Raw genomic sequence first — 17073 nt, forward strand, 5'->3', positions numbered from 1 at the left:
TGACTTGGGAAACAGGGAAAGCACTTCCGGTGGCAGGAGGGAGGACGAAAAGGAAGAGGAAAGGGAGGCGCGGAGGAGGTGCCGCGCATCGCCGAGGTGGCACCCGCAGCTCCGCCCCGGTGCTCCCCCAGGGCCCCTAGCTTTCCGCTGGGCCCGGCGGAAAAGAGCCGCGGCTCTGGACCGGCGTCGGAGCCCCTAGAGCTGGGCGGGCGGCGCCGCGGGCTGGGAGCAGCCCCGCCCTCCCCTGCCCCTGCGACCGCATCCTGCTCGTTGGCTCTCAGTAGTCCGGCCCCCGGGCGCCTGGGCCCTGCGCGCCACGCCCCCTGCCCGTCTTGCCCCCTGCCCGCCTGCCAGTGCTGCAGAGGCACGCCCCCTCCCGCCTCTTCGCCTGGACCCCCTTCCGGGGCCCAGGCGGGGCCCAAATCTCCGCAAGCTTCGCCGCCATCGTCTGCGCTCCGTCCCTAGCTCAGCGAAGGACAGGCCTCGCGCCAGGACCCCCATCGACTTCTAAGGTGGCCAGAGCCCCGCCGCGGCCCCCTGCTCCTACCCTGGGTTTTCCTCCACCCACTAGCCCACCAAGCCTCGCTCCACACCCGACCTTGCGTCCCCGCATTCCACTGTGCCTCGGGATTCTCATATATTCGGCCCATCCACCCATCCCACCCTTGCCGCGTCCCCACTCCCGTACCTCCCACCCCGACTTCTTGGATCCGCGACCCGAGTCCACCAAGCCTCGCGCTCCTCACCGACCGGGTCTCCAACGCACCCTGTCCCAGGCCTCGCATCGCCCCCGCCGGCCGCGCTGCCCCAGTGCTTTCAGGCATCAGCGCCTGCAGCCCACCGGTCCCTCCCAGCCCATCGCGCCTTGAGCCCTCACTCCACTACCACTTCTCGGGGTCTCTTTCCTCTGAGACTCACACTCTTACCCCAGCGCTTCATGCATTGGGGCTAGTACCCCTTCCCATACACACCCGGGTATCGCTCTTCAGCTCCCCCCGACACACCACCGGCTCTGGGCTGCTCATACCCCCTTCCCAGGGCTGCTGTCCCGTCCCGGGGATTTGCTTGTTACTCCAAGGCTCCTCTGCCCTCACTGTCCCCTTCCCACTGCTCAAAACCAACCCACTTCAGGCTTCAGGGCCTTGGACCTTCCTTTTAGCCCCCAAATTTTGTGTCCTCTCAGAACAAACACCGCAGTGTTCCTCTCCTTAGGCCTGGCGCCACCCAGCCTGCAGCAGGCAACTCCTGGGCCCTGCTTTACCCCACCCAGCCCAATAGCTGGTGCCACTTTGCTTCTCCACTCCTGGACGTCCTTGATTTTCTGACCTCCCTTCTCACTCTAGCTTGCCTGTTCTCTTTTCCCCGTGTGTCCTAGGTGCCAGGATGGTGGGGGAACTCCGCTACAGGGAATTCAGAGTGCCCCTGGGGCCTGGCTTGCACGCCTATCCTGATGAGCTGCTCCGACAGCGGGTGGGCCACGATGGGCATCCTGAGTACCAGATCCGCTGGCTCATTCTCAGGCGCGGGGAGGACGGGGAAGGGGGCTCTAGCCAGGTGGACTGCAAGGCTGAGCACATCCTGCTCTGGATGTCCAACGACGAGATCTATGCCAACTGCCACAAGATGCTGGGCGAGGATGGCCAGGTTATCAGGCCTTCCCAGGAGACTGCAGGGGAAGCGGGGACCCTGGACAAATCTGTGCTGGGGGAGATGGAAACTGATGTGAAGTCCCTGATTCAGAGGGCCCTTCGGCAGCTAGAGGAGTGTGTGGGCACCATCCCTCCGGCTCCTCTGCTTCACACTGTCCACGTGCTCAGCGCCTATGCCAGCATCGAGCCCCTCACTGGGGTCTTCAAAGATCCAAGGGTCCTGGACTTGCTTATGCATATGTTAAGTAGTCCCGATTATCAGATTCGATGGAGTGCAGGCCGGATGATACAAGCCCTGGCCTCCCATGATGCTGGTGAGCAGTGTAGGGAGGACGGGGGAGCAGGAGAGGGGCTGGGTGGGCTCAGGCCTCGCTGCAGCAGGAGCCTCTGATCTCAGCCCGTAAATGATTCTGCTGCCCTTTTAGAATTGGAAGAAAAGGAGGTGGGAAAGAGGTGTGGTCATCTCTGCAGAAAGAGGAAAGACTCAGTCCCCAAAAACCTCATTGAAATTGACTTTCTATGCAAAGAAAAAGTTTAGACTTTACACTATTGCACTGTGTATATATACACATATATATGTATATATATTCGTTCACGTACATGAAAAAGATAGTAAGTTTTGGCTTTTGAAGTAAATCATGTCATTCCTAGTGTGTTGTGACCAAACAATTGGACTGAGAGCGTAGGGGATTTAAGAGAGATGCCTGGGAAGAGTGTGGTTAGGGAGCAGTTACTGATTGGGGTGTGGGTTACAGGCACCCGGACCCAGATCCTTCTGTCACTGAGCCAGCAAGAGGCCATTGAGAAACACCTGGATTTTGACAGCCGCTGTGCTCTGCTGGCTCTGTTTGCACAGGCCACACTCTCTGAACATCCCATGTCTTTCGAGGGCATTCAGCTACCACAGGTATTCTGTTGGGGGCATTGGGGGTGAGGCTATGAAGACCTGGGGACCAGATCTTTATTCTTGTCCATAGAGGATGGTGTGGAGAGAGGGGCTAAACCTGGGACAAAATGGACATAGGCCAAAGGTTGTGTCCTGCAGGTCCCAGGAAGGCTGCTCTTCTCCCTGGTAAAGCGCTATTTGCATGTCACCTCCCTCCTGGATCAGCTGAATGACAGTGCTGCAGAACTAGGAGCCCAGAACAGCTCTGCTGCGGACGAGCTGAGTGGGGAGAGGGGTCGGCTGGAGCTGGAGTTCAGCATGGCCATGGGCACCCTGATCTCAGAGCTGGTGCAGGCCATGCGCTGGGACTGGGCCGCGAGCAGACAGGGGCCCTCGGCTCGGTCCTCCTGCTCCATCTTCCAGCCCCAGGCGGCAGATGCAGGCCCAGGGCTGCCACCCGCCCAGGCCCTGCCCTCCCTCAGGAGGTCAAGGCGGTTTCGCCCTCGACGTGAGTTCGCGAGTGGCAACACCTATGCCTTGTATGTCCGGGATACGCTGCAGCCCGGCATGCGCGTGCGCATGCTCGATGACTTCGAGGAGATCAGTGCCGGGGACGAGGGCGAGTTCCGGCAGAGCAACAACGGTGTGCCCCCAGTGCAGGTGAGCCAGTGCGTGGTGGGGGGACACGCAGGGTGGGAGGAGGTCTGTTTTGTTTTTTTGGTAAAATTTTTTGGGTTTTTTAAAAAATAATTTTTTAGATTTGGGAGATTGTTTTAAATAATATAATAAATGTGTGTTCCAAGTCCCGAGTACACATTCCGTACTCAGCACTAACCGCCGGGGAGAAGGGTTGCTGGGGATCGTTTTGGGTGGGGCATAACTAGGGCTTCCATGCATGGGCCTCTGGCAGGTCACCCGAGGAGAAAACCCCCAAGGGAATTGAAATGGTTAAATGGTCAGCAATTGAGAGGGAGGCCATTTAGAGGGCCAAGAAACATCTGGGTTTAGAAGGCTATGAGGTCAGAAAGACTCTCCGTGGAAGAAACTGACACAGCAACACTTTCCAAAGGTCAGGGAGACAGGGTGATTGAGGCCAGGAGGAAGTGTAGGGGCATAAGACATCAAGGAGGGGCCAGCCCGGTGGCTCAGGTGGTTAGAGCTGCGTGCTCCTAACTCCGAAGTCTGCTGGTTCGATTCCCACATGGGCCAGTGGGCTCTCAAACACAAGGTTGCTGGTTGGACTCTTCGAGTCCCACAAGGGATGGTGGGCTGCGCCCCCTGCAACTAAGATTGAACACGGCACCTTGAGCTGAGCTGCCCCTGAGGTCCCAGATGGCTGAGTTGGTTGGAGCGCATCCTCTCAACCACAAAGGTTGCTGGTTTGACTCCCGCAACTAACAAGGGCAACTGGACCTGGAGCTGAATGGCACCCTCCACAACTACGATTGAAAGGACAACTTGACTTGGAAAAAATCCTGGAAGTACACACTGTTCCCCAATAAAGTCCTGTTCCCCTTCCCCAATAAAAATCTAAAAATAAAAAAAAAGACATTAAGGATAGGCAAGGGGACAGGCGGTATCGTGTGTGTGTGTGTGTGTGTGTGTGTGTGTGTGTGTGTGTGTGTTCTCCATATGCCAGTGTTTTGCTATTTGGAGGCTTTTCCAAACCTGGCCAGGTGGTCACCTGAGGGCTATATGTCCTCATCTTTCGGCCACAGCCAGTTCAGTGAGCCCTCTATTCCCCTTCCCTCTCTTTCCCCCCATGTCTTTCAGGTGCTTTGGGAATCAACGGGTCGCACGTATTGGGTACACTGGCACATGCTGGAGATTCTGGGCTTTGAGGAAGACATTGTGGACGTGGTGGAGGCTGATGGGCACCAGGGGTCTGTGGTCAGTGGAGCACAGGCTGTAGGTGAGCCCAGAGAGGAAGCAGGGGTCAGCTTGGAGCACAGGAGCAATGGTCTAGCTGGGTGGGCAGTGACATCCCTGTGCCCTGTACCCCATTTCCACAGCCCTGCCCTCCTGGCGATGGAAGCCCATGACAGAGCTGTACGCCGTGCCCTATGTGCTGCCTGAGGATGAGGACGCTGAGGAGAGTGAACACCTGACTCAGGCCGAATGGTGGGAGCTCCTCTTCTTCATCAAGAAGCTGGATGGACCTGACCATCAGGAGGTTCTTCAGGACATTCTCCAGGAGAACCTGGATGGGGAGGTACCGCTGGCCTGGAGATACGCAGAAGTTGGAGGGCTCCTCTGCAAGGGCTGGACTGTGATAGAACATCTGGAAGGCTAAGGATGGGAAGTGGAGGTAGATAGTATAAGTGGCTGCAGGGGACGGGATCTAGAATGTTCAGAGGTGTTGGCAAGCTGTTTGGGAGGAGCCAGCTGCCAGCCATGAGAGGTTCAGGATGGAGAAGTGCCCCTGGAGCCTCTGTGCTGGCAGGGCTGCCTGTAGTGAGAGCTTCTCCCCGATGACAGATTCTGGATGACGACATCCTGGCTGAGCTGGCCGTGCCCATGGAGTTGGCCCAGGACTTGCTGCTGGCTCTCCCACAGCGACTCGATGACAGCTCTCTCAGGGACCTGCTCAACTGCCGTGTCTACAGGAAATATGGGCCCAAGGCCCTGGCAGGGCAGCTGGCTTACCCATCCCTGCTGGAAGCCCAGGCTAAGCCTCAGGAATCAGCACATGCATCCAGAGTGGAAGGTGGGATGCCAAGCAGACATAGCAGCTCTGCTCTCTGGCCTCCAGGAGCGCGTGAGCCCAGGGCAGATGTCTGTGCTGGTTTTTGTGCAATGCTATCTGGAAGATATGGCACCTTAGGAAGAAACTGAAACTTAGAGATAAGCAAGGAATGGGAGCAGACAAGTGCTCCCTCCAAAGAATCAAGGAGGATATAAAGTTAGAAAATAGCAAGAGATTTGAAGCCTTAAAAAGCTACCCCCCCCCCCCCACACACACATGCACATGTTTAGTTTTTTGTACTGTAGAGAAAAACAAATTATTGCATGCTTTTGGATGTAGGGATGTGCTCTGCTGTTGGTAGACAGGAAGTTCCTTTGCAATTTTAAGAATGTAAAATTTGTCATGAAGCTGTCTTATAAGTACATGAGAGATGTTATGAGATCCCCCAAACCTAACTTTTAGGGGGACAAATCAAAAGCATTTTTAGGAAACTAGATTGCAAGTTATGAATCTGGCCTTTTCTGATTCTTCACATCACTAACAGTGACCAACCCTTGTGACTTCCCCCATCCTGTAGCAAAAGAACCCCTGACTCAGTGCCCCAACACTCCCTTGCAGCGTCTGATGGAGGGTTATGGGCCAGCTGGGAAAAACGTCCTGGATCTGGAGCAAGCCCTCAGCTCAGAGGGGACCCAGGACAGCGAGGTCAAACAGCTCCTGCTGCTGCTGCAGCGGCAGCCCCAGCCTTTCCTCGCGCTAATGCGGGGCCTCGACACTCCAGCGGCCAACAAGGCCCTGCACCTGGCCGTTTTGAGGTGAGGGGTTGGTGAGGGGTGGCCTTGGGCAGAGGGGTCCGTGATAGGCTGCATCTCTCTCCCCCCGGCTCCCTGCTTTCCAGGGTCCTGATGCGACTGGTGGATTTCCCCGAGGCGCTGCTGCTCCCCTGGCATGAGGCCATGGATGCCTGCATGGCCTGCCTGCGGTCCCCAGACACTGACCGAGAGGTACTCCACCCCGCTCTGGGGAGGTGCTGAGAAGACAGAGGTGGCCTCTGAGGGAGGCCCGCATCCCCCAACCCCCCACCCCTGCTTGGGGCTCCGAAAGGCACAGTGGAGCCTTCCCACTCTTGGTTTGGGTTTTGTTTTTAAAACAGAATTTTACTTTTTCTTTTAAATAGGGAATACCTTCACACAGTTCATAAATCAAAATGATATAACAAGGTGGTATGCATTGAGAGTTCTCACTCCCACCAGAATCCCGGTTCTCTCAATGCCCCCCACATGCCCCTTAATGGTAACCACTTGCGTTAATGTATGTATCCTTCCTGTGTTTCCTGATGCAAATATATGATCAAATGTATAGTCTTATTTGCCATTTCCCTTACACAAAAGGTTACGTTCATATTGGGTTAAGAGCCTTAGTGGCTCCTGTTTGGCTGGACCTGTGGGGGCAAAGGGGACGAAGGAGGCGGAGGGGACCATCACATCCCAGAGTCCTCTGCCACAGAGACGTTCTGGGCACAGAAGGCTTGGGAAGGGGCCAGAGAACTAGAGTTATGGTGGCGGGGGGGGGGGGGGTCTGCTGTATAGACCTTTGGCTGTTGGCCAGATTTCAGTTTCCGAGGTGGACTGAACTCAGTGTGCCCACACACATCCAGTCCCTCGGCCCCCTCTCTGCCGACGTGTCTATGCTTAGGGCCTGAGGATCTCAAAACGCAGCTCCACAGCTGGGTCTCGGGACAGCTGGGCCTGCAAAGGAACAAGCAGGATGCTCTGTGCACCTATTGCCAACAGAATCAGTCACTGAGAACCCCAGGGGGCCAGGGCCTCCCCTGGCTTTTCCATTTAGTTTGTCTTTGGTTCCCTGTCTCCACCCCGCCCTCGTGCCTCCCCGATCCGTGACACTTGACTTCCTCACTCTGTCTTGTACCTGCAGTAGCCCCCGCACCCAGCACACCCTGGGTGGATAGTAAATACTACTGGAAATGCCCTTGTGGCCCGTGCCTCGTCCCCTTTATTCCCCTCCCCCTCCCGCTATCCCAGGTGCTCCAGGAACTCATTTTCTTCCTGCACCGCCTGGCCTCCGTGAGCAGGGACTACGCCGTGGTGCTGAATCAGCTGGGAGCCCGAGATGCCATCTCCAAGGCCCTGGAGAAGCACCTGGGGAAGCTGGAGCTGGCTCAGGAGCTGCGGGACATGGTGTTTAAGTGCGAGAAGCATGCCCACCTCTACCGGAAACTCACCACCAACATCCTGGGAGGCTGTATCCAGGTCAGGAGGGAGGGCAAGGGACACTCGTGAGTTCCCAGCTGGGTAAGACTACGAAAGCGAGCGGTGGAAGGGAAGGGGGTGTGTTTCAGAAGCTGAGAAAGGCAGGAGAGTCTACTGAACCTGGGGGCATTTGTTCTCTGCCCCTCTGCCCGGTCTGGTCCTGCTCTGCCAGTGTGATGGAGGAAGTCTCCTTGCTGCTGGGTCTTTCTCCGTATGTGTTTCTGTACGTTTCTCTGTGTTCCTCCCTCCTCCCCACGCCCCTTCTCTCTGACGTTCCGGCTGCAGATGGTGCTGGGTCAGATCGAAGACCACAGACGAACCCACCGACCCATCAACATTCCCTTCTTTGACGTGTTCCTCAGATATCTGTGCCAGGGTTTGTGCCTGTCCCCACATTACTCCATGTCCCCACTCCTACATCTGTTTTGCCTCCATGCCCACCAGGCTGTGACAGCCACCCCTTCCCACTTGCCCCCAGGCTCCAGTGTAGAAGTGAAAGAGGACAAGTGCTGGGAGAAGGTGGAGGTGTCCTCCAACCCGCACCGGGCCGGCAAGCTGACGGACCGCAACCCCAAGACCTACTGGGAGTCCAACGGCAGCACCGGCTCCCACTACATCACCTTGCACATGCGCCAGGGCGTCCTTATCAGGTAACGTGCTCCATGCACATGCTTAGCCACACACCTACACTTTCTCTTGACTTCCCTGTGTGTGTCTGGGGCAATCATCATGCCCCTGAACATGACCAAAGAGTCCCCTTGGCTCTGTCTACAAGGACGTGACTGGTTCCGGTTCCAATTAGTTCCTCTTCCGTGCTCCCAGGCAACTGACTCTGCTGGTGGCTGGTGAAGATTCGAGCTACATGCCGGCCAGCGTGGTGGTATTCGGGGGTGACAGCACCAGCTCTCTTAACACAGAACTCAACTCGGTAGGGACCCCTGTGCCATTAGACCTCCCCTCACAGGATCTGCCCTGCTGCCCAGACTCCTGAACTCCAGCATTTCTCCGTCTTGTGTCCCATAGAAAGGAGAGACCTTTATCCCTGTGCCTAGGTGACAGCATTAGGCCCTGAAGAGTGAGGGTGGCATTAGGACCTCTCCATTAGGAACCCCACACATCCCAGGGCTGGGGAATGAAGGGACTCGGTGAGGGGACAGGAGCAGGTGTGGGTGCTCTCAGCACTCTCATCCACAGATGTGGAGGTGACCACCCTCTCTGCTTCTGCCAGGTCAATGTGATGCCCTCCGCCAGCCGGGTGACCCTCCTGGAGAACCTGAACCGCTTCTGGCCCATCGTCCAGATTCGCATAAAGCGCTGCCAGCAGGTCAAGCAGGGGTGTGGGGTGTGGCTCCCGGGCATGAAGCTCTGGGCCCCGTGACTTGCAGACCGTGGGCCCGAGCTGCAGCCTGGGTCGTGGGCAGCTCCAGCAGAGAAGCATGAGGATGTGGCTGAGCCCAGCCCATCTGGAGCAGAATGTGGACCTGGTGAATATAGGCCTGTGGCATTGCAGGGTGGCATTGACACGCGCATTCGGGGGTTGGAGGTCCTGGGCCCTAAGCCCACGTTCTGGCCAGTGTTCCGGGAGCAGCTGTGTCGTCACACACGCCTCTTCTACATGGTTCGGGCACAGGCCTGGAGCCAGGACATAGCGGAGGACCGGAGGAGCCTCCTGCACCTGAGTTCTAGGTGTGTGTAAGCGTGTGTGTGTGTGTGTGTGTGTGTGTGTGTGTGTGTGTGTGTGCATTACAGATGACCGCTGGGAGGGCGTACGATGGAGGGCTAACATGCTTGGACAGGGGCTGGAGTGTCCTGCAGTTTGGGGAGGGAGGAAAGAATAGAGATTTCTCTGGTGGGCTGGGAATGGGATATGCCAGTTAACAGGGGAGTTGTCAAGTACCGAGTGGGGATTTTATCTGGTTGCTGACAATCTTAGTCTAGGTGGATGCTGAGGTCACCTATGCCCCCAGCCCCTGACGCCTTCCTCCCCATCCTCATCCCCAGGCTCAACGGGGCTCTGCGCCAGGAGCAGAATTTTGCTGACCGCTTCCTCCCTGACAATGAAGCTGCCCAAGCCCTGGGCAAGACCTGCTGGGAGGCCCTGGTCAGCCCACTGGTGCAGAATATCACCTCCCCCGGTAACCATCCTGACCCCCGGCCCCTTTACCATCCCGTTGTTGGCCCCCCTGACCAGCCTCTTCTTGCTCTACCCTAGAGCCGCCTGGCTTATGCTCTTGGCCCTTTTGGTATCTGTGTTTGTTTGGAACCCCAGTGCCCCTCTTCTCACAACCCAGGGGCCGCCTCCTTTCCCATGTCTCTCAGGTGCCAGCTGACACTGAGATTGGGAGGGGCTTTGCTACATCCCTTCCCCGTATCATTCTGTCCAACCAATCTTGCTCCACGCTCCCGTCCAGCCAGCCTCTCCCACTGCCCTGGAGACATGCCCTGCCTTGGCTTGTTTATCCCGCCCTCTAGATGAGGACGGCGTCAGCCCCCTGGGCTGGCTGCTGGACCAGTACCTGGAGTGTCGGGACGCTGCCCACAACCCTCAGAGCCGCGCAGCGGCTTTCTCCTCAAGAGTGCGCCGCCTCACCCACCTACTGGTGCACGTGGAGCCCTGCGAGGCGCCCCCTGCTGTGGTGACCACTCTTCGGCCCAGTGAGTACCAGGGATTCAGATGGGTGCTCAGGTTAGGGGCATTGCCCTATGTGCCCCCGCTGGCATACTGTAGGCTTCTGTACCCCCCCCCCCCACTACATGCTCAGCCTATTCATCTTCTAGTTTCTGTGACCCCATCCCAGGAGCATGATTTTGGGTGGCAGCATGTCAGAAAAGGCCCCAGGGCTCAGTTTTGAATGGGGACCCAGGAGCTGGGGGCTGCCCCCACCTTGCCTCTACCCCTCTGTCTGTCTCCACAGAAGGCAGAAACAGAAGCCATGACTGGAGCTCCCTGGCCACCCGGGGGCTTCCCAGCAGCATCATGAGAAACCTGACTCGCTGTTGGCGGGCGGCGGTGGAGGAGCAGGTGGGCAGGGCGGCTGTGGGGCCCTGGAACGGTGGTGCGTTGGGTTGCCTCTTCACGCTGCTGCCCCTTCTCCCCAGGTGAACAACTTTCTGACCGCACACTGGCGGGATGATGACTTTGTGCCCCGCTACTGTGAACACTTCCATAACCTGCAGAAGTCGAGCTCTGAGCTGTTTGGGCCACGGGCAGCCTTCTTGCTGGCGCTGCAGAACGGCTGTGCTGGTGCCTTGCTCAAGCTCCCTTTTCTCAGAGCTGCCCACGTAAGCCGCCCACCCTCGTCTCAGCCCTGGGCCTCTTCCCACACACTCTCCCGTCCCCACCTCCCCAAGATGGCCCAGCCTTCCTTTCCCATTCAACAAGCAACATGGATTGGTATGTAACCATGTTATCAAAAATTCAAAAGAAGAAAACAAACAGTGACCCTCAGTGTGTCATCCTAATATATTTTGATATACTTTTTTCTGTTCGTGTGCATGACTTAACAGTTTACTCACGAGGCGCTAAAATACTTTATCTTGTTTTCTCATCACAAGTGAAAGCTTCTTCCATTGTTGCTGTTTGTCCTTATTTTTCATTTGTGCATAAATTCCATCTAAGGGATGTACTGTAATTTACTCCCTCATTCCCATCAACCCATAAATATTTACTAAGTGGTTAAAATGTGTCAGGCACTGTGATAAGAACTGTAGATAGATGAAGTCCCTCCCCTCAAAGTTGACAATCTTCTAGGGAAGACACAGAGTTAAGCAAATGATAGATTAATTAAAATGGGACAAGCTCCCTGGTAAGCAGAGAACGGTGCCGTGGGAGCGGGAAGTAGTGGCTGCCTGTGTTGCTTCCGGTCATTTTATTTTATTAGTGACACCGCAGTGTGACCATCTTTGTGCACATAACTTATTTCCTCATATTAAATTGCTCTTATTAGTTTGATTTTTAGACATGCTCAATGTGAAAAACAACTTTTCATTGTGAATTTGGACAATTGTTAACGATTGTATAAAGTGTTATGAAAGTATTGACCAATTTATGAAGCCATTCATAGCTACTTCCTCAGACCCTCCCCACTCACCTCCACTTGCTCTTTCATGCTTTTCCTGTGCTCATCCCACTGCCCAGGTGAGTGAGCAGTTTGCCCAGCACATCGACCAGCGGATCCAGGGCAGCCGGATTGGTGGGGCCCGGGGAATGGAGATGCTGGCACAGCTGCAGCGATGCCTGGAGACCGTCCTCATTTTCTCTGGCCTGGAGATAGCCACCACCTTTGAGCATTACTACCAGTGAGTATGGACCTAGGCAGGGGGAGTCGCGGGGAGGCAGGATGATGGGCAGGGTCAGCTCGCGGGGCCTTGGGAGTCGGGAGTCCAGGCAGGCTGGAGGAGTCCTGGAGCGGGAGGCCGGGCCATGCCGAGCGCCCACACTGAGGCTCGGCCTGGGCTGTGTGTGCCGCAGGCATTACATGGCGGACCGTCTCCTGAGCCTGGGCTCCAGCTGGCTGGAGGGGGCCGTGCTGGAGCAGATCGGTCCCTGCTTCCCCAACCGCCTCCCCCAGCAGATGCTGCAGAGTCTGAGCACCTCTGAGGAGCTGCAGCGCCAGTTCCACGTCTACCAGCTCCAACGGCTCGATCAGGAACTCCTGAAGCTGGAGGACACGGAGAAGAAAATACAGGTGCGTGCCAGGGAAGGGATTTGCTAGTACAAATGGGAGGGTAGGAAGGAAGAGAGCCATAGAGCAGGCCAGAGGAGGCTCACTGGGTTTTGGGAACCCCGTGCTCCTTCTTCAGGTGGGCCATGAGGCCAGTGGCCAGGAGCCTGAGAGAGAGAAGGAAGAGGAAGCGGGGGCAGCAGCGGCAGCAGATGTGACAGAAGAGGAGGAGAACGAGGACCTGTACTATGAAGGGGCGATGCCGGAAGTGTCTGTGTTAGTCTTATCACCACGCTGCTGGCCCATTGCTTCCATCTGCCACACGCTGAACCCCAAAACCTGCCTGCCCTACTACCTGAGGGGCACTTTGAACCGATACTCCAACTTCTACAACAAGAGTGAGGAGCTGGGCAGAAGGAACGGGGGCTGGGATACCGGGAAAGAGCCTGGGGGTGGGGTGGACCCTGACGTTGGGAGCCTTGATGGGGTGGATTTGAGAAGAAAGGTCAGGAAGTTAGGTTTGCATTGGGGGGTGGGGCTCCCCGGCACCAGAGCGTCAGACTGTTGCCTTTTCTGTCCTTAATAGCAGACCCAGGACTCTCTTTGTGGGTGGTGGGGAGGATGGAGGCAGGAGGCACTTGAGGCCACGAAAAAGGGCTCCCCCTCAGTGGTCGGTGTCTGGCTCCTGGCGAGTCCCTGTACCCTAAGTTGATTCTGGACTGCGCAGTGACAGAGGAGGGGGGAGAGCTTGAGACTGGCCCTCAGGGAGTCCCAGACTAATGAAGGAGACATACCTCCTCTCTCACAGATATTTTGATAAGAGCCCTGGTCCTTCCTTCTTTCATGGTTTTGTCTCCCTAAAAAAAATGGGGAACTCCTCGAAGGCTCCGATCAGAGCCCACCTGGTACAGGGCTAGGCACACGGTGGGCTTCCAGATGCCTGAAGCTCACCTAGGACGCAGCACAGAGAACACTCGGGGCAGGAACCACCGTGCCCACAAATGCTGTGCCGCATGCTCTGCAGACACGTGGGGACAAAGCTCAACCAGTGGGGTGCCCTCACCAGCCCCGCCTCCATCCTTTCCCCGCTCTTTGTCTCCCTCTTTCTCCCTGATCCTTCTCAGGGCAGAGCTACCCTGCCCTAGAGCAGGGCCCCCCCAGGCGACTGCAGTGGACATGGCTGGGCCGGGCTGAGGTGCAGTTTGGGGACCAGACTCTGCATGTGTCCACCATGCAGATGTGGCTGCTGCTGTATCTCAACGACCTGAAGGTGGCTGAGTCCCCTGCCTTCCTGCTCTCTCCCACCTCGTCCCTCACCTTTTTTCCCTAAAACTATCCTTCCCTCCGCTTTCTCCGTTCCACCCCTTGGGGAGGCCCTGAGTGTTCCCTCCTCTTCTCTTAAGGCCGTCTCCTTGGAGAGTCTGCTGGCGCTCTCAGGGCTCTCTCCAGACATGCTGAACCAGGCGATTGGGCCTCTTACCTCTTCCAGGGGCCCCTTGGACCTTCACGAGCAAAAGGATGTCCCAGGAGGTATGTCCTTAGGTCAGAGGGCCCTGTCAGGGACAGCCTTGATGTGGGCCCCCCACCAAGTGACCGGTGCTTATTTCAGGGGTGCTCAAGATTCGAGATGATAGTGAGGAGCTCCGGCCCAGGAGGGGGAACGTGTGGCTCATCCCACCTCAGACCTACCTGAAAGCTGAGGATGAGGAGGGCCGGAACCTGGAGAAGAGACGGAACCTTCTGAATTGCATCATCGTCCGAATCCTCAAAGCCCACGGGGACGAGGGGCTGCACATTGACCAGCTTGTCTGTCTGGTAGGCAGGGGTGGGCAGGAGGTAAGGGAGCATTGGGGGGAACAGGCCACAGTGAGGGGTGGGTCCACATTTGAAGCCTCTGGTTCACTATGGAGGCTGTAAGTTTGTGACGAGTCAGGTTGGGGTGCCACTGGTGTCCTTAGGGCGCACCGTCTTGGCAGCTCATGCTTGGAGTAGACGCTAGAGGTGGGGTGAGCTGGATGTCTCTGACCTTCCCTTGCTCCCCCTTCTCTCTCCATACCAGGTACTGGAGGCTTGGAAGAAGGGCCCGTGTCCTCCCAGGGGTTTAGTCAGCAGCCTTGGGAGGGGGTCTGCCTGCAGCAGTACCGATGTCCTGTCTTGCATCCTGCACCTCCTGGGCAAGGGCACGGTGAGACGCCATGATGAGCGGCCCCACATGCTGTCCTATGCAGTCCCCGTGACTGTGATGGAGCCGCACACCGAGTCCCTGAACCCAGGGTCCTCGGGCCCCAACCCGCCCCTCACCTTCCACACCCTGCAGATTCGCTCTCGGGGCGTGCCCTATGCCTCCTGCACCGGCACCCAGAGCTTCTCCACTTTCCGGTAGCCCTGGACAGGGGGTCAGGGCTAGGTAGGGCTGGGGCTTTCTACACAAATAAAATGCAGGAGTTTGAGTACGTGGCCTGTGTGGTGACTGCTTTCCTGGCCCTCTGGCCCTGAGGCTGTTTCATTCCATGCTGGGAGTCAGTCCTAGAGTGAAGATGGCAGCCGGGGAAGAAACTTGGAGGGAGTCAGGTGTGTCTTAGCATCCCCCTCTTGGCAGGAGATTAAGTGGACGGATGGGTCTCCACCCCTTCCCAGAGGGTGTGGGATCAGAAGTGCTTTCACCTGGCTGGCGGGAGACCCAAGCGCACATTGCTGTGCGAGCTGGATGGCATATAACTTGGCAGAGTATCAAGCAGGGCTCCATTTTCCTTCATTGTGGAATTGGACCAGTCACTGTGGGACATGAGCACCAGGTGTGGGAGCATCTGACATGGGAAAGACTTTGCCAATGGCTACCACACCCAGCAGTGAGTGCGTTGCCCCTTGCCTAGGTAAGGCTGACGGGGAAGGTGAGGCAATGGAGCTTTGCAGCCACTGCAAGTACCCAGGAGCCTGAATGTGTGCAGTCTGGACACTTGGGGATGTGGGTTGGAAGCAGACCTACATGGAACGGCAGCTCCCATGAGCTCCTCTTTGTTGCCCTCTTTTGGCCGTGCAGAGCTGCACACTGTTGGCAAAGCCCACTAGCCCCATAGGAAGGCCTGTACTGCTATGATTGGCTCCCCTGGCCCCATCCACGCGGAAGCAGGACAGGTCAGGCTGAGTCCCCGTGCCAGGGGTGAAACTCTGTGTCTTGGCAGGGGTCAGGAGGGGAGCAGGGAAGGAGGGACCCAGGCATACTGAGTTCATGGTTCTTGCAACCAAGGTGACTAGGAGAAAACTACGGGAGGCAGAAGGGGCAGGGAAGATGCAGGTAGTGAGAGGGCACAGAGGCCAGACAGCAAGAACAAGGTGCCACCTAGACTGAGATTTAGAGAATTGCTCAGGGAAAAAGAGGCCAGGGCTTGGGAGTCTGCCCAGGACGAGGCAACAAACCGGAGGACCAACAGAGGGTGGACAAGGCCCTACTTGCTTTGCTTTGCAGTATGGTGGCCCCATGGTGGTGTCAGTGGTTCTCACAGAACCCTCCTATAGGTCCACACTGTTCCCTGAGGCAGAAGACAGGCAGGCAGCTGCAGTCTCAGGCTACAGAGGGCCCCAGGGCACACGGGCTGCTGCAGTTGTCACTTGGGTGCCTCCACCTGTCAGAGATCATGGTCTACTCTCTTAACAGTCCAGGCCAGTCCCAAAATGCTAGTCTCAGGAGCCAGAGCTTTCTGTCCTCTGGGCCTCCGTGCTCCGTATGAGCCTGTCCTTCCCACCAGAAACCCAGAGCCCCTTGCTGTAGCAGCCAGGGCAGAACACACGTATCAGGAACAGGATAGCTGTCTCCCACTGCCACCCTCGTGGGCTCCTGCATGGGCTAAGCTCTGTGCCACTGGTCTTCCTCACAGCGCTGGCTCAACCCCTTCTTCATCCTCCTCAGTCACCCTGCTCCTCAGCCTCCCAGGGAGACCTTCTTGCTCATCTGCAATGGACGAGTCTCCAGCAGTTAAGGGGACACACCAGCTGTGGCCCCCAAGCCCTGCATCTCCCGTGCTGCTCACTGTCCTGAGCACACAAGTTAACCCCCGTCCCAGACTCAGGCCTGGTTGCTTTGCCCAAATGCAGTAATCCAGTGAGCGGTCCTGATTTGCCCTTCTCTCACCAGCACCAGCAAAATCCTGAGCCTCTTTCTCTGCCCCCGGGGCGTTTCCATCGTGAGAGGGCAAACACTTCCCGGATGACTCAGGACAGAAGTTTCCTGCCCTTGGCCCCTGTGACACCGTCCCCCGAGTCTCCTCCTTATATCCCTACAGCTGGTTTGCACACAAAGGATCACATATTGATTCCACTTATGTGAAATGTCCCCAAATAGGCAAATCTAGAGACAAAAAGTGGTTTAGTGGCTGCCTAGAACAGGGGGATTGGGAAGAAATGGGAAGTGACTTCCTAGAGGGTATGGGGTTTCTTTTGGGGTGTTGAAAATGTTACAAAATTGAGTGTGGTGATGGTTGCACAATTCTAAGTATACTAAAAAACACAGTACATTTTAAATGGGTCAATTGTATGGTACATGTGAATTATATCTGTTACCAATAAAAAACAAAAACAGAATAAAAGGAAAAGAAACCCACTTATATAAATCCACAGCTAAAGCTCAGAGCTCTCCAATGTCTCCTTGGTCCTAGTTGAAAGGAAAGGTAGCAGTTTAAAGGCTTGGGGGGCCAATACAGCCTTGTGGACATAAGCGTACAAGATTTCTTGACCACTCTTCATCTGAACCCTCTTCTCATGCTTGCAAACTCCCCACCATAAATCTACATAGAAGACAAGAGTCCACCTTCCACAACATAAAACCTCAGATACTTGCTTTCCCGACATCCCCTTGCAGCCATGTGACCAAGCCTTGGCTAATCAGATGCTTTTGAATTTCTCAATCTAGAGCAAAGCAGGA

At 56.4% G+C, this 17073-nt stretch overlaps 1 protein-coding gene across 1 annotated transcript; it reads left to right on the forward strand.

Moving 5' to 3' along the window:
* The first annotated feature begins 118 nt into the window (after positions 1 to 118).
* Positions 119 to 14608, forward strand: CUL7 (cullin 7). The gene is made up of 26 exons (XM_074332952.2): positions 119 to 512; positions 1376 to 1963; positions 2405 to 2556; positions 2695 to 3195; positions 4309 to 4447; positions 4548 to 4747; positions 5014 to 5242; positions 5799 to 6036; positions 6120 to 6225; positions 7264 to 7491; positions 7777 to 7867; positions 7970 to 8141; positions 8314 to 8419; positions 8720 to 8815; positions 9002 to 9177; positions 9493 to 9626; positions 9964 to 10146; positions 10407 to 10513; positions 10591 to 10773; positions 11630 to 11790; positions 11963 to 12179; positions 12295 to 12553; positions 13280 to 13425; positions 13559 to 13685; positions 13765 to 13970; positions 14215 to 14608. The coding sequence occupies exons 2-26, from the start codon at positions 1384 to 1386 to the stop codon at positions 14536 to 14538; spliced, it is 5061 nt and encodes a 1686-aa protein (XP_074189053.2). The 5' UTR covers positions 119 to 512; positions 1376 to 1383; the 3' UTR covers positions 14539 to 14608.
* Positions 14609 to 17073: the final 2465 nt, after the last annotated feature.

Source organism: Rhinolophus sinicus, chromosome 2 (assembly GCF_057876585.1).
Source record: "Rhinolophus sinicus isolate RSI-liver-muscle chromosome 2, RSI-T2T, whole genome shotgun sequence".
Classification (NCBI taxonomy): Eukaryota; Metazoa; Chordata; class Mammalia; order Chiroptera; family Rhinolophidae; genus Rhinolophus; species Rhinolophus sinicus.

Bases quoted from the DNA above. Each gene is read 5' to 3' on its own strand.
- CUL7 (XM_074332952.2), top strand. From the start codon at position 1,384: ATGGTGGGGGAACTCCGCTACAGGGAATTCAGAGTGCCCCTGGGGCCT. The intron at 5,243-5,798 runs GTGGGATGCCAA...CCCATCCTGTAG, and splicing joins ACATGCATCCAGAGTGGAAG to CAAAAGAACCCCTGACTCAG. The intron at 9,178-9,492 runs GTGTGTGTAAGC...CCTCATCCCCAG, and splicing joins CTCCTGCACCTGAGTTCTAG to GCTCAACGGGGCTCTGCGCC.